The sequence below is a fragment of the Meleagris gallopavo genome, chromosome 2 (assembly GCF_905368555.1).
Source record: "Meleagris gallopavo chromosome 2, MGAL_WU_HG_1.1, whole genome shotgun sequence".
Classification (NCBI taxonomy): domain Eukaryota; kingdom Metazoa; phylum Chordata; class Aves; order Galliformes; family Phasianidae; genus Meleagris; species Meleagris gallopavo.
Window position 1 is genome coordinate 24,556,646 of NC_139405.1, and position 15,353 is coordinate 24,571,998.

Sequence of the window (15,353 nt, forward strand, 5' to 3'; positions counted from 1 at the left end):
TATTATTCATAGAGAAATGGTATTTCAAGATAATAAGAACACTACATAAAAGGAATATTTCTCTTTCGGTTCTTTCACTTCCTCAGCTTCCATTACGGCAGGCCTGATGAAATGAAAAACTCACTCTGGCTTTACCTGGCTTTGGACCAAGCATCTAGTGCTTTAAATCTTATACCTTTAACAGAGCTACGCATTTTTAATTATTTGTCTAGTAAGGTGGAAAGTAATTTGAACTAAGTCATTCATTCCCAATATCAGCAAAGTCCAGAGACTGTGAAACGTAGACTATATTTTTTCTGATTCCGCTTGCACTTAATGGTCTGTAATTTCAGGTGAAACATGGATACTCCAAAAGAGTTTGGTGCACCCTAGTTGGAAAAACTCTGTATTACTTCCGTAATCAAGAAGATAAGGTAGGTCCCTTACTTGTTTCCTCAGCAAAGATCTCCTCAGCTAAAATGGTAAACTAAAGTTTTATTAATATAAGATTTGCCTATGTTGCATATTACCACTTTATCTTAATTACCAGACATTTAGACTTTACAGATTCTCAACTGGGAAGGTTTCCATCTAACAGACTGTATTATGGGCACATCCACTGGTCTGCTTCTGCTATGGGACCTGATATACATCCTGTATTTTCTTATCTTTAGCCAAAGTGGGACACTGTCTGGCTGACATTTCTGGTCTCCCTGTTTGCTTGCCTTGAGGCTGTCCTTTACTTCTGGAAGTTGACTTCTTAAATATGTTTACAATCGTTTCTTTTATCTTTCCATTGACTTCTAAATGTTGTTCTTTCCAATACTGTGCTTCGCTGCAAGAAAGGCAGAAAAGCCTAGCAGAATGCAGAGTTTGCAGCTGTGCTGATGCACGTCTGAGGTGGGGGGGATTCTTTCCAAATTGCCATCAGAAAAGGAGCTCATGATCCATAACGGACTGGATGGACAGGAACACAGGAGGTAGAGAAAAGGAAGATTAATTTCTGAAGCCAATTAAAAATACTGTTTACAGAAGAAAGAAATGGGATCCAATCAGCTTTAGATTAACCTCAATGGTATCTGACTTTCTGACATTGAGTTCTCTACTCATACTTCTCAATGTTGTCAATCCCTAAGATTTGCTGTCATAATTACCTGCTGAGTCAGGACAAAAGAGACTTCCCAGTCATAGTTCTCACTTGTCCTTTTACTCTCAGGGCATTGTATTACATCATTAAGAAAGAAAGCTTTATGGAAGTGGATCAGGAACAAGATTTTGGAAAAGTCTACAAGAATCCTTCTTAATGTCCGTGAGGTTATGAATATTTTACTCGTACCCTTACTACCTAGATCTATCAGAAAGACTGCTGGCACTTGACAAAAGGTCAATGTTCCACTGGGCTGTCAAAATTTCTAACAGAATTAAAAAAATACAGAAAATCAAATTTGTTACTTCTAATCTGTCCAAATATTCATGCTTACCCAGTAATTAGTAGTCTCTCATAGAACTAGCTATCCTTTTTTATCCTTTCTTTTTTCATTCATTTCTAAACATTCTACTAAAGCTTATTCTGTATAAATAAGATAGCAGTAAACATCCATCAGAATATTTTTTTTTAATTACCATGTAAAAGTGTAATACAGGGCTAGGGAATCGAATGACTAGAGTATTGATCTGTAGCTCATCTTACAGAGACTTTTTTTTAATATTTTTCTTTTATGAAGAAATCTCTGCTAAAATGAATTTGCACATTGGTACTTTTAGGATTTTGATTCTTTAGCAAACTCTTGAACAGTGGCTAAAAAGTTTGCTGGCTTCACGTTAGTATGTGCCTCACATTTGTTTTGCTGCCTCTTTGAAAGCAAAATTGAAACTAATTCACTAGCTTGTAATAGAACAAGAATTTAGCTTTTGTAAGCGGAATGTTTTTTAAAATATTATGTATGAAAAGTTTCCCAGAGCTACTTCATTTCTAATGTTGAGCAATTTGCTAATTAGAAACATATTTATTGTAGCTGAATGTGAGTGTGCAGGAAAAAAAATTACACAATCTGCAGTGTTTAATATGGTAATGGAACCGTTTTAAATGGCCTCCTTTTCAAATGGAATTCAAATTTAAAAATCAGCCAACTGCATTTTACTTAAAGCTAGTGAATAAACCATTCTTGACCATTTGCATGTGAAATGGCATCTCACCATTCTACCTTGTTCATCAAGTTGCATGCATATGAAGCACCAAAGAAAACAAAGATCACAGCATGCATCTTCAGTCACTACTAGTGAGAGTACTAGATTAATGATCCATGACTAGGTGATGTTCTCTTCAAAGTAACTATATTAACTGCTTACTCTATCAAATCACTATTCATGAAACCTACTTGAGATTGAATCAAGCTCACCAGCTACTCTCCAAGATTACATTTGCATTTTCTAAGCATATTGTTAACAAGCTGAGTCAACCTCATCTGCTCTGCACTGCTATTGATAATTTACAACCACTTCAGGCTTATGCTGAAACGTGTCACAGATAAGATGCCCAGCCATTATTTTACCAAAGGGAAATGTCTCCTCCTTTGCAACAAATCACAAACCGTTACTAAACAATACAGAAACAATAATCAAGGCTCCTTCTCTATAACATTAAATACCAGATTCTTCTGAACTTCACGATGTCTGAACAGCTACAGAAAGAGCAGTGGTGCAACAGAAAGGGAGGAACCTTTGCTTAGTAAGGACTGTCAGCCTCTGCCAGTCCTGTCACCTGCTTGTGAAGATGCTTTTGTGTTTGTCATGGCTTCCTGCTGCTGCTAAGTATGAAATAATTACTTGTAGGAAAATTTCCTTTTGAACGACTTTTTATATAACTATATATACAACTAACTTTGGTCTATCAGACTGAAGAGTGAAACAAACTAGGAAAGTCTGTCACACAAAATATTTACCTTTTGAATTTGTAGTATGAATAAAACAGGTACTCCAACACTATGCTGCTGTCCTTTGAAATGACAAAGCTATAATTAAGGCTCTAGGCTTTACCCAAGGAATTTTTATTTGGAAGCAGGTCTGGAAACTCTGAAAACCTCCTTCTCTTGCCCTAACAGACATTTATTACTTTAACTAGATACAGAGGCAGACCTGGAAAGGAATTTAAAAACTTCTCAATTTCAGACTTTGGCACACATAATCCAGTTTCTGTTGTCTGCACCAGCTTATTTATCAGGCATACTTGACAGAAGTGAAAAAGAAATAAACTAACACTAATTGTAGTCATGTTTGGGTTGTTTTTTTTCTGCTTGTGGAACATGCACTGAAGTAAACACTGCTTTCTAACCACTTCTAATATTGACTTTTAGTTTCCTCTCGGTCAAATCAAGCTTTTTGAGGCTAAGGTTGAAGAAGTTGATAGATCCTGTGACTCTGATGAAGATTATGAAGCTAGTGGTCGTAGTTTGTTATCAACACATTACACTGTTGTTATCCATCCTAAAGATCAAGGACCCACTTACCTTCTTATAGGATCCAAACATGAGAAGGTAATGAAATAACTTTTCTATTACATTTCAGTAACTTGCCTAAGACTGTGATGCTGTGATATGAACAATTCCTAAGGAGGAGGGGGAAAGGGATCCACAGTACACAAGTTTGCCTTTAAAGTGCTGTCCCTTTTGAAATAACCAAAATGCACAGGCTTGCCTTCTTAAAGTGATGGGTGCAGAATACCAAATATGCTGTAAATGGAGAATTTTGCTCACATTGCACTAACCTGTAAACACACTTTAGCAAATCTTCCTGAGAAGTTCTGGGATACTGGGTTACCCATTTTCACTGTTTGGACTAACAGACTGCCGTTAGAGAAGTGAGAGATACAGTTAAAAAACACTATTACTGCTGCATCGTTCTTCAGTAGTCTTATAGATCTCTGTTCTTTGACCTAACTCCCTGCATTAGAAAGATCTGGCAGTGATAAGAAGGAACTTGAAATTTTTATCTTTCTAATGAGGAAAGAAAGAACAAGCATGATCTCTGAGGGTAAAAGGATTCAGAACACAGCTCTGTCCAATTTTCTATACTTCATACTTGCAACATAGAGTGGCCATGAGTGCAACTGGTAAAGGAAGGCCAACTCCTTGGGACTTCAAAAGGAGAGCATGGCAATGTTTGAAGCTGAGAGCAAAATCTTCATAAAAAAGCTCCTACCAACAAAGCTTTAAAGTGGATTCAATTTCTGACTTAATTCCTGTGAAACTTTATGTGCATTTATTTTAACGCTCTTAAAAATCTGGTGGAACAAATGAGTGAGTTGCTGCATGTTTTTCTACTTTAGGACACGTGGCTTTATCATCTGACAGTTGCAGCTGGAAGTACCAGTGTAAATGTTGGGTCTGAGTTTGAACAACTTATTTGCAAATTATTAAATGTGGACGGTGATACCAGTAAGTTTATTTTTGTTTCAACACACTCATCTTGTAATATTTAACAATGAGAAAATACTAAAGCATTTAGAAATAATTATACTAAGAATGTTTTGTTGGTTTTTTTTTGTTTGTTTGTTTGCTTGTTTTACTTTTTAAATGAAAACCATACAAATAATAGTTTTAGGCATACTTCTAGGAACTTTTAATGAACACTTATTTATAGTACCGGATTTCTTTGGTCTACACAAAGCAGGTCAGTTAATTTTTTTGCTCGGCTTACTTTTGTGCTAACTTTCTTTCCTATGCCAACAGAACCACCCGCTCTGTGAAACAGGACCACTGACACTATAGAACATTTTGAAGAGGAGCTATGGGGCTTTGAATCTGTTATCTAAAATGCCATTAATAAAATCAATAACAGAACTATCCCTACACGAGAAAAAAAATACAACTACCAAGGCCTTGTTAAATGACTGAAACTCTTGGGAATGAAATTTCTACTTCAGGGCAAAATTTAGTACACTATTTGCAGAACAGATGATAATGATTTAGAAAATTTAACAGATGCTCAACTCCCACTTTGATACAGTTGGGGTTTTAAACACTAGTAGGAATTTTGAAACTGCATTTCAAAATGCTGATCTCTTGTGCTACTCGAAAATCATGTTTTCTAAAAGAAGAGCATAGACCTCATAACAGAGTTTTCCTTAAATATATGTAATATGCAGTCTTATTTATGAAAGTTTCAGAATTCACACTTTTGGCCTACTCCATTTAGCTAGGGCAACTGTTTCATTTCTGAACACAGAAGTCTGTTCTGTGGGGAATAGCCTTCAATACGCCTGTGCTAGGAGCAAGGTTCCAGCATCTTCTTAACATCCCTGGGGGCAGTTCACACTGATGTTACACTAATTCCTAAAGGAGTGGCTATCTGCCACATCCTGAGCTGCTGTGGATAAAGTAGCAACTCCAAAGGGAAAACAGTGCTAACATTCATCGGAAGAATCAGAACGTCACCACTCTGCTTCAGATTTTAAAAGCGGTGCATAATATTTCCTTGTGCTTGTTGGATCTGCAAGTTGGTTTTCAAACTCTGACTGTTCAAGCAGAAGTTACAGACAGACTCACATTCTATGCCATCAAATTTAGGATTCGTCTCGTAAACTCCTACTCATACAATTATTTTCACACTGATTCTCTGCTCTTGAGAACTTCCATGATTTTGTATAGTCTCACAGTTTGCAGCAGAAGCCAGCAATTCCACACATTCGTTATTGCTATTTGAGATACAGCTACTAAAATTTGGAAGGTCTTATTACCAACATAAGGTGAAGCAACGAAACTGATTTAGTATCTTAAGAGGTTCACCTCTCTGAGACTCCTTGGCCCCACTGTGTAGATAAGAACAAAGTGAGAGTACATAGGGAGAGGGAGATGACTAAAAAAAATTGAAGTTTCTTTACTGAATTAATTGCAGAAAACATATTTTATCTGTTTAGCTTCTCAGATTTGGAGACATCCTACCCTTTGCCACAGCAAAGAAGGAATTACTTGCCCTCTTACAACTTTGCCATCAGAAGCCTTACAAACTGAAGCCATTAAATTATTTAAGGTAAAAACACATTTTTATTTACAAGTTTGCTTCGGTTAGTTTCCTGAAATTTTTCATATGCCCATAAGATGTTTCCCTGGCCTGTGAAAGGCCAGATTAGTGTCTGGGAACTATGAGAAAGAGCATGCTGCAATTCCATTAACCTTCTTTCTCCTCTCTCCTGCCCTTACTTCAGTAAATCACCTCTAAAAATTAACTCGTAGCCCAGTTATAAATGAAGTATATTCCAGAAACAAAACAAATTATTGCTATTCTGTATAATGTCAAATAAATCATAGTTTGGAAGACACAGTGCTTGGATAAATGAACTTTCCCCACAGAGCTTACAGTCTAAAGACCAAATTCCCTGCAGCGTGAACTTTCTTAAGAATTCTGATGTAATGTTAGGATCCAGAAAGGAATTCAAGACAAGTACCACATGTTAAGTCACAGCCATTTGTAAGCAAGCTTTCCAGCTTATTTGTCAGAAGTGTCTGAAGCACATAAGAGTACACCCGTTTTATTTTCTGCAGTCTTGCAGTGTGAAAGTTAAAAGGGAATGTACTTCCCTAATAAAAATAAATTGATATCTATTTGGCAATCACTTTCTGAAATATTTCAGACCTATATCAAATAAGAGATGATGTGTATAACCTTCATTAAAAGCCTTTTTAAAAATCAGTTTAAAAGTCAAGCGAGGAACTGATTTAGAAACAGAAAATTATGTTTTTCTACTGCTGATAAAACAAGTCCTGTGCATCCACATATTTTCATATAGACTAGAAATAGATAAGTCCTCCATTCATTCCTTGTATTTTGCTTGTGTACTTTGAAAATTCATCTTTAAGGAACTGTTCAACCGAGTGAATTTAGTTATCATGACCACAAGAACTGTAATATAGACTAAGCAATAACGTAAGTTGTCTCGTAAATGATTAACGCCTGACTTTCCTAAGACAGAAGAGGTGGTGGGAAGTTTATATGAACCCACAGGAAAAATACCAGTGAAAGCTAAGAACTAAAACAAATGGTTCTGAGTCCTGGCTTTCTGATTTGTGTATATTGATCCCCCTGTGTTGTTCTCAGTCCTTGCACAAGCGTTTTACACTGGCTGCCATTGTGAGCTGCCCACCTTGCATTTTAAAGTCCTGCACAGGGGTAAGCTGTGTTCATGCAACATCTCCTTAAACTTCCCTTTCGCCACAACTGTTGCAACACCTACCAGCATACACTCCATTTTTTTAAGAGTTGCTTTTATCCTTTAGAAAAACTATAGCTTTTCATCCATTCCGGTCTCCTTTTTCACCTCTTTTACTGACTATTTGTGACTTCAATTATAGCACATTTTTGTTATGCAGAATGTCAGCAGGATTGGTTGGAGCTTTCTGTATGTAAACTCACTTGCTTACTGTTTTATTTCTAGACCTGTCAGTTATTTATAAATGCTGCAGTTGACTCTCCTGCCATTGACTACCACGTATCTTTGGCCCAAAGTGCTTTGCAGATCTGCCTCACACATCCTGAACTTCAAAATGAGATCTGCTGCCAGCTCATTAAACAGACCAGACGTCGACATCCACAAAACCAGACAGGACCAATACAGGTATTTCAACAGCAGTGAAGGAATTACACAGTATGTTTGGAATGGCAAAGGGCTCTGCACTTCTGTAGCATCTGCATAAAATCAAATAAAATCCTGAACTATCTTATTACTGCTGTATCTGCAACAAAGCTCACGTTATGCTCCATGAAAGTACTCACACCTGATGACAGGGTACATCTATGCCTGTGCTATTTTTAATGGTTCAGCATACAGTGTGGGCTATCATCAAGCATTAAGACAACATGTGGAACCTAATTCTCTTTTACTGCATCTTTCCTTTCACTGGTGCTGCCTCAGGAATTTTGGTGGGCGAAACCAGATGTCTGCATAGCATAAGTATGAAGAAAAGCTGTTGCAATATGCTGTGGAATCTCAGATATGTTGAGTTTTTCTGACAGATCTCACCTTTTACTTTCTCGTGCTGTCCTCCATGCATTCTGCATGCTAGATTATGAATATATATTTAGAATTCCCCACTTTAGTCCCCTGCCAGTTATTCACCAGTATCTAAATATGTATCAAGTAATTGAAATTGAAAGGAAAAGCAATAATTAGAACTCATGTAGAACTTGCAGACCCAGGATAGGGCACATGACAGTCATACCTACGGAACTAGGAAATGAATCAGAAGATGAGAAAGGAAACAATCACTTCAAGGCTTTGGTAATAGACATGTTTTTCTCCTGACTGGTCATAGAAAGTAGCACATGACTAGCAGGCACACCTATTATCTAGAAAAGGCCCATATTTGGAATATGGACAGTATGTTTGCATCACTGAGACATCCACAAAGGTTTTACAGAACATATAGCATGTTCATGTCAGCATACATTGAAATTACATATGGCTGATGAAATTCAATAAAGCATTTTTTAATATAAATTTTACATAAATAATAAATCTTTGATATTTTCAAGCACTGGCGAGGCCATCCCTCCAATACAGATAAATAAACTATTGCCATCATAATTGTATGGTATGATATTTAAGGGTTAACCTGTTTGGTAGAACATTTGTAGCCTCACAAATTTATTAAGGTCTTAAATTATTAACTCAAACATGCTTGGCATGCCTTAGAATTCATTTTTCCTGCAGTTTGCTTTTTGTACAAACTGATTTGCCTCCACATTTCCAGCCCTAAAAGTAACATGTTGTACACAAATAAAAGTAAAGAGAGCATTTTGGCCTTCCAATGAGGTGACATTCGGCTAATTTACTCAGCTTTTTCTCTGTTTTGTTTTTTCCTTCCTATTTACAGTTGTGTGATATTTGCCTTGGCACAGAAAGCTGCACTGCTGGCCAAGAGCCAAACAGGAAGTTTTACTTTGTAAGATGTTTAAAACAGTAGATGTCTTCCTTTTGTCCAGGGCTTGCAGCTCTTGGCTCTCTGTGTTGGACTATTTCTGCCCCAGCACCCATTCCTTTGGCTTCTTAAGCTTCATTTAAAGAAGAATGCAGATTCCAGGTATGCCTGAGTATTATTAGCCTGCTGGTCAACTAGTCTTCTTTAAGTATCTTATTTCCAATCTGTCATTTGACATATATGTATGTTTTATCTTCCGACATTCATTTTATAATAAATTTGAGTAGAATTCTGTTCCAGTACTAAAAGTTAGCAAGTGTTCTTTCTATGCATCAACTGGAAAAGCTCCTTTGTTTTGAAAAATATTTTGCAATGGAATTCTGCAGGTTCTAAAGCACGAAGGCCCAAGTCTGCAGCAGTTACACAAAATACTCTGAGCCACGTTCATCTTTTACACAATTCTGTTCATCTCTTTCACTCTCCTTGAAATTCCCTGGGGAAATATGCTGGAAATCCTGCTGTAAAACCTGAATGCTCCTCCCATCTCACATCTCTAGAGAGACTTACTCACAGTTTACTGTCCTTTCAGCCAGTTCCCAAGAATTGTCTGATTTCTTTTTCTGCCACAGAACTGAATTTGGGAAATACGCAATATATTGCCAGCGATGTGTAGAACGTACCCAGCAGAATGGAGACCGAGAAGCCAGGCCTTCCAGAATGGAAATCCTTTCAACTCTTCTAAGAAACCCTTACCACCATTCACTCCCCTTTAGTATTCCAGTTCATTTCATGAATGGCATTTACCAGGTAAATCTAGGAGAGCAGAAAATCTAGGCTCTCCCAACCCCGTGCTATTGGCTTATATGTGAAGCATATCAGAAATAGAATTTTAACGGTTAAGGTAAATACGTTTCAAGTTTCATCCTGAGCCAGTACTAATACAGGGTACAAGGCACAAGGCGTTTGAGTCAGCTTTGATCAATGAAGAGTAATTGTTCAGGACAGAATCTTTAAAAGAAATTAAAATATTAAAAACACTTAAAAATGAGATATCTTAAAGTTCCATTGCTTATTTGACCTCACAACTAGATGAATGAATTCGACTAAAGAAAAGAGAAGGGTATTAAATTCCACTTCCTCTCACCAGATACCTTAGAAGTTCAATATCTCACAGAAAGCACAAAAATGCAGCTGTAACTCCCATCAGCAGTCATGAAGGATAACCCTATTTGTTACAGAAAACACAGTTTCATTCTTAACTCTCTTGGGAATTCATAAGTCAAAGCCTGTAAGAAAGCTTTCCCTGGGCTTCCATGCATGCTGCTGCAAGTCTCACTTTTTTTTTTTAACAACTCAGAAGATTACAAAATGGTGACTTTTTATATTAAGTCAAAACTATATTGAATAATGTCTATTTCAGGCAACAGAAAAACAAACTGTTTTTTCTTTTTCCCTTCTAAAAATTTCTTAATTACTTGCTGTATGGCCAGTAAAAGAGAAAAATCAACATGTACTTAAATCAGTCTAAAAAGTTTCCAGACTGAAGTTTGGAGGAAAAAAAAAAAAAAAATAGTAATAACTTGTTATTTATTTATTTATACATAGCTCAAAAATACCTACTCTAACGGGCTATGAAAACTGTGAGTAAATGAATCACATCAATGGGTTCAGTTAATGACCAATTTGTATGTTTCAGTGACACTAAGTTATTCAAAGGGAATGGAATGGGCTTTATGTTATGGAGGTATTCTCATTTTTCAGAATCTCTGCTTTATTTTTTTTTTTTTAATGTTTAATAGTAAAATAGATTTGGGGTGCTTTTCTAGGTTGTTGGGTTTGATGCCTCTACCACAGTGGACGAATTTCTGAACACCCTCAACCAGGATACAGGAATGAGGAAGCCAGCTCAGTCAGGATTTGCACTCTTCTCTGATGATCCCTCTGGCAAAGATATAGAGCACTGTCTACAAGGAAACATCAAGGTAAACAGAAGTCTTTAATGAGCTATGCATATTTAACAGCAAAATCATTTTACAGAGCTCTCTTCAGACAGTGTGAAGGAGAATATTTTTCAGGCTGAAAGCTTTTTTTTTCCTCCAGTAATGTAAAAGGAAAGGTGAAAAACTACGTTTTGAATTACTGAAATTCATTCAGTGAACTGTATTTAAAAGCAGTCTCTGAGAGACTGATATTAATCATGGAAGTAAAAGCTGGATTAAAAAAGAGAAAGTAAGCTGTAACTAATCACTTTTCTTTAAAACTAAAAATCAATTGATACCCAATGTGTACTTAGAGATGCCAGTTACCATATCTGATAGATCCCCAAAAGATGAACATTTGAGGTCCAAAAAGTCACTGACACTGGGACAGGGATCCTCGGAAATCGTTATAAAAAGAAAAGAAGAAAATAGAAAAAAGAATGGGTTCCTTATCTAAATACAGAATAATTAGCTTTCAGTTTTGGAAATTTCCAATGTTTGGCTTATGATCGTACTGGATCTTAGTTCCTTCTATTACTAGTAATAAAATCTTTGTAGTCAAGATTGGCAAAATGCACTATCATCTATGTATTAGAAAAGTATTATGTATTTTTCAAGCCTTTTAGCAGCTAATTAATAATTGATTTTTTTGTGCTTCTATTCAGTAGTTTTTTGTACCCTCTGTTCAGTGTTCACAAGCTGCATGTCAAGACACAAGGAAAGGTATAGCCAGGACCTAATGACAAACAAGCAGAGTCATCTGATCAGCTCTGCTCCCCAGCCAGAATAATTACCAAATACAAAGCAAAACGTATTTTAAAAAGTACTTTTTCCTTGGTAAAAATGATTTTACAAGCTGATCACATTACTGCTGCACAAAAGATTCATCTATGAAGGAATGGTACCATGAAGTCCAGCAGGACTCATTGGTTCTCTGTTCCACCTCCTCCCCATCTGGCCACATCCACCAGCTGTCAGGCACCACTCTGCTTGCAAATGGTATCAAACTTCATATAAACATTACAAGAAACAGTTAGTAGAAAACACCTGAAAAGCTTCATGCAGCAGAAAGGCAAGGCAGAGATCAAAGGCACTTGATTAATTATTTAACAACTCATTTTGTACAATTAAACACTCATTGGCTGCTGCTAAATCAGCTCACTGGCCTTTCCATACACGTGTTGGTTTGTTTCCAAAGCTGGCGTGGGTGTTGCCAGATAAGCAAACAAACAAAAAACCCTAATTATGAAATGTTCCAACTAAGAATAGCTCATGAAGTTACCTGTCAGTTCGTTTAAAAACTTAACGTACGTGAGTTTCTGATATGAAATAGGTAAACGACACTAAATACATAGACAGTTTTCATTCACAGGTACTTTGAAAGGTGAATACATACAAAAGTCACTTTCTTACTGACTCCTTTCTAGATCTGTGACATCATTTCAAAATGGGAGCAAGCTTCTAAAGAGCAACATCCTGGGAAATGTGAGGGCACAAGGACTGTCCGCCTAACTTATAAGAACAGGTTTGTGTAGCAATTATAACATCTCTGCCTTGTCTCAGGAATTATTATATATATTTTTAATTTTTGTGGTTTCTCCACCTGAAAAATAGAGGCTGACTCAAAGCTTGCAACAAAAATAGTAAATGGGCGTAACTACAGCAATTTTAAATATATATATAGGGCTTTTTTTTGTTTTTGTTTGAACCTCACCAAAGGTGATCACAGCTGCTAAAAAGATAAAGGCAAAATTGAATTCTGAGGACTGAAATTAAGTATTTGCCCACTGGTTTAAATGTTGTTCTATGAACGTGTTTTGACACTGACATAGACATTTCACACTCAGAGCACATACTACTAATCCTCAGGGCTAAGACTGTTCCCAATCTAATTTATTTAATAACTTTGTCTTTTCTGCAGGCTTTATTTTTCAGTTCAAGCCCATGGGGAGACAGACAGGGAGAAGCTGCTGCTAGTCTATCAGACAAATGATCAAATAGTCAATGGGCTCTTCCCCGTAAACAAAGAACTAGCAATGGAACTGTCTGCTCTTCTAGCTCAGGTAATCCTTGTGCATTCGTTCAGTTCTGTAGATGGAAGCCTTAAATTAAGGAATGGTTCAGAGTTGCTCGACAGTCAAGTGACCTTCACCTTTCACACATGATAGTGCAAGAAACAGACTGGGCTGCAAGCCTGGTGTGATGTTAACTTCTGTACTAAAGTGGAAATGCTCTACTGTATGCACTGCTGTTGGCACCAGTAAGGATAAAACTCCTTTTACCTCTTACACAATCAGGCCCTCTTTGATTGAATATCATACAGTAACATAGCATTTGTTCATTTGCTATTCTTTAAACAATTTCTGCAAGTTAATATACCAGATTCACTAAACATATAGACCAATTCACTAAACAACTGGACAACAGGAAAAGCTAGCTGATCGTAAACACCCCGTTGGAAAGTTACTCTGCAAGAACAATTTTTCTTTTTCCTTCGTGTTCTTTTTCTTAGGTAGAGATTGGAGATTTTGAAAGGCCTTTCTCAACACCAGCAGGGCAGGTCACGTCCCAGTCCAAGTCCAACCAAACATTAAAACAAGTTTTGGAGAGATTCTACCCTAAGAGATACAGATTTGGTTGTTCAGAGGAACAGTTAAGGTGAGATGTGTTTTGCTATTCAGATTCACTGAAAATTCAGCACCAAAATGAGGAGCTTTTGAATTGCCAGAAGGTCTCACTTCCTGTTATGTCCCATTTTCCTAGACTGTGTTTGAAACTCACATTCTTCCTGAATTCAAGAACCCATTTCTTTGGTGCACTACAACTCTACACAGAGTACCACCATTAAGTCTGCATTCAAATAAAAACATTAGAACAGACATTACCAGACAGTGTTACAAAACCCAGAGATTTTGAAATTTTTATTTCTCTTATTCAGCAATTCTAATTTAAGCCTGAGCATGAGCTAAAGAACTACTGAAAGTAAATGACATGAGGGGTATATCAGAGTATTTGCTATTCCAATGTGCAATCTCTTGCAGCCAGTCAGATTGCAGTATGGAAACTTAGCCAACTTACTAGCAGTGTATCACCTAATTTTAAATGAATAATTTGCAAGTCTGTTCAGCTGTTCAAGTAGTTCCTAAACTACAAATAGCCAGAAAGTGGAAGTCTATAGAAGGGAAAGAGTCACTCTATGCCAGTCCCTTTTCTTGTGTTCTTTTGTTAAGGGTGCAGTTTGACTTCATAGAGTCCCGGTAAAAGCTGCAAAGTAGAGCTCCCCTCTACTATGCACTCTCCTCCTCTTTTAGTGGGCTGGATCTAATAATCTTGTGGCTGCAGGGTGAGTCATTCCTGAAAGTCAGTGATTTGGAAAGGTATGCCATTTTGGAGGATGAGTTTTCTGTAAGATCATTTTATAGAATCAGCTCTCACCTTGGAGCCACAAAAAAACAGAGCCAGTGTGAATGCATCATGCATCAGAAGCACCCTGTCTGGCAGCTGAACTCAGACACGCTGAAAAAAAAAAAGTAACGTTAAGCTGCATCATCTTCCACATCTACACTAGCTACAGGTAAAGATAGGTGCTAAGCTGGATGGATTTTTGGAATGACAACTGGCATTGCTGTTGAGTGCTGATAAAGACAGATTGATTACCCGTAGAGACATATTAAAATCTGTGCTACACTTTTTCCCTTATGCTTCCACTGCTACGTCAATATTTAATCACAATGCTGCAGAAACAAGAAGAAACTGTCATTTTCACATGTATAAAAACATCATACAATGTTTTGGATTTAATACTGTATAAGTGGTAGTCGGTGCATTAAGTTAAATTACCATTTCAACAAATGGATTTTTTTTTGCTCATTAAACTTGTAAGGGTAAGTATTTAAAATCCTTTCAGTAGCTAAACTACATATTTCATTTCATCAGACAGCTTTGTCAGCGATTGTCTACAAGATGGATGGCTCTCCGGGGGCACAGTGCTGCAGACTGCGTGCGCATTTATCTCACCATAGCCAGAAAATGGTCTTTCTTTGGTGCTAAGTTGTTTGCAGCAAAAGTAAGAAACTTCATGGAATTTGAGTGATGTTATTTTCGTGTGATTTGCAGAGTTTTTTTAGAACCTCTTGGGTTGGAAATGAGTGTGATACATGTGCTGATTTAATCTCTTCTCTAATCACTCATTTGTTATGGTGAAATTAAATAATCACAGCACTAAGTAAAACATAATACCTTCCCAATAAACTCACTGCTTGTTCTACATTATCAATCAATTTTTTCATATCTTAGTTGGAAAAAGACTTTGTTTCATATCTTTTTTTACCTGATAACTATCAGAGTATTGAAAAGCCACCATTAACTGGTTATGAAAACAGAATGTGGCAGAAATGTGAATGTCATTAAGGGCATTTAGAGCACTCCCTTCTGTGCTGGCCTCCCTCTTAAACCACTCATATCTTAATTCTATTTGTTCAAA

General features: G+C 36.9%; 2 protein-coding genes across 2 annotated transcripts in view; one reads left to right on the top strand and one right to left on the bottom strand.

The window, feature by feature from the left end:
* Positions 1 to 15,353, bottom strand: part of THADA (THADA armadillo repeat containing) — a 209,874-nt gene that overhangs the window by 185,396 nt on the left and 9,125 nt on the right. The window lies entirely within an intron of this gene.
* The window catches only part of PLEKHH2 (pleckstrin homology, MyTH4 and FERM domain containing H2), a 51,818-nt gene that overhangs the window by 32,035 nt on the left and 4,430 nt on the right, over positions 1 to 15,353 (top strand). Inside the window, exons 16-27 of the mRNA XM_085219348.1 lie at positions 333 to 413; positions 3,333 to 3,512; positions 4,304 to 4,412; positions 5,894 to 6,006; positions 7,409 to 7,588; positions 8,956 to 9,053; positions 9,521 to 9,698; positions 10,718 to 10,873; positions 12,298 to 12,395; positions 12,792 to 12,933; positions 13,383 to 13,528; positions 14,807 to 14,936. Coding sequence (XP_085075474.1) covers positions 333 to 413; positions 3,333 to 3,512; positions 4,304 to 4,412; positions 5,894 to 6,006; positions 7,409 to 7,588; positions 8,956 to 9,053; positions 9,521 to 9,698; positions 10,718 to 10,873; positions 12,298 to 12,395; positions 12,792 to 12,933; positions 13,383 to 13,528; positions 14,807 to 14,936 — 1,611 coding nt within the window. The remainder of the gene's footprint in view (positions 1 to 332; positions 414 to 3,332; positions 3,513 to 4,303; positions 4,413 to 5,893; positions 6,007 to 7,408; positions 7,589 to 8,955; positions 9,054 to 9,520; positions 9,699 to 10,717; positions 10,874 to 12,297; positions 12,396 to 12,791; positions 12,934 to 13,382; positions 13,529 to 14,806; positions 14,937 to 15,353) is intronic.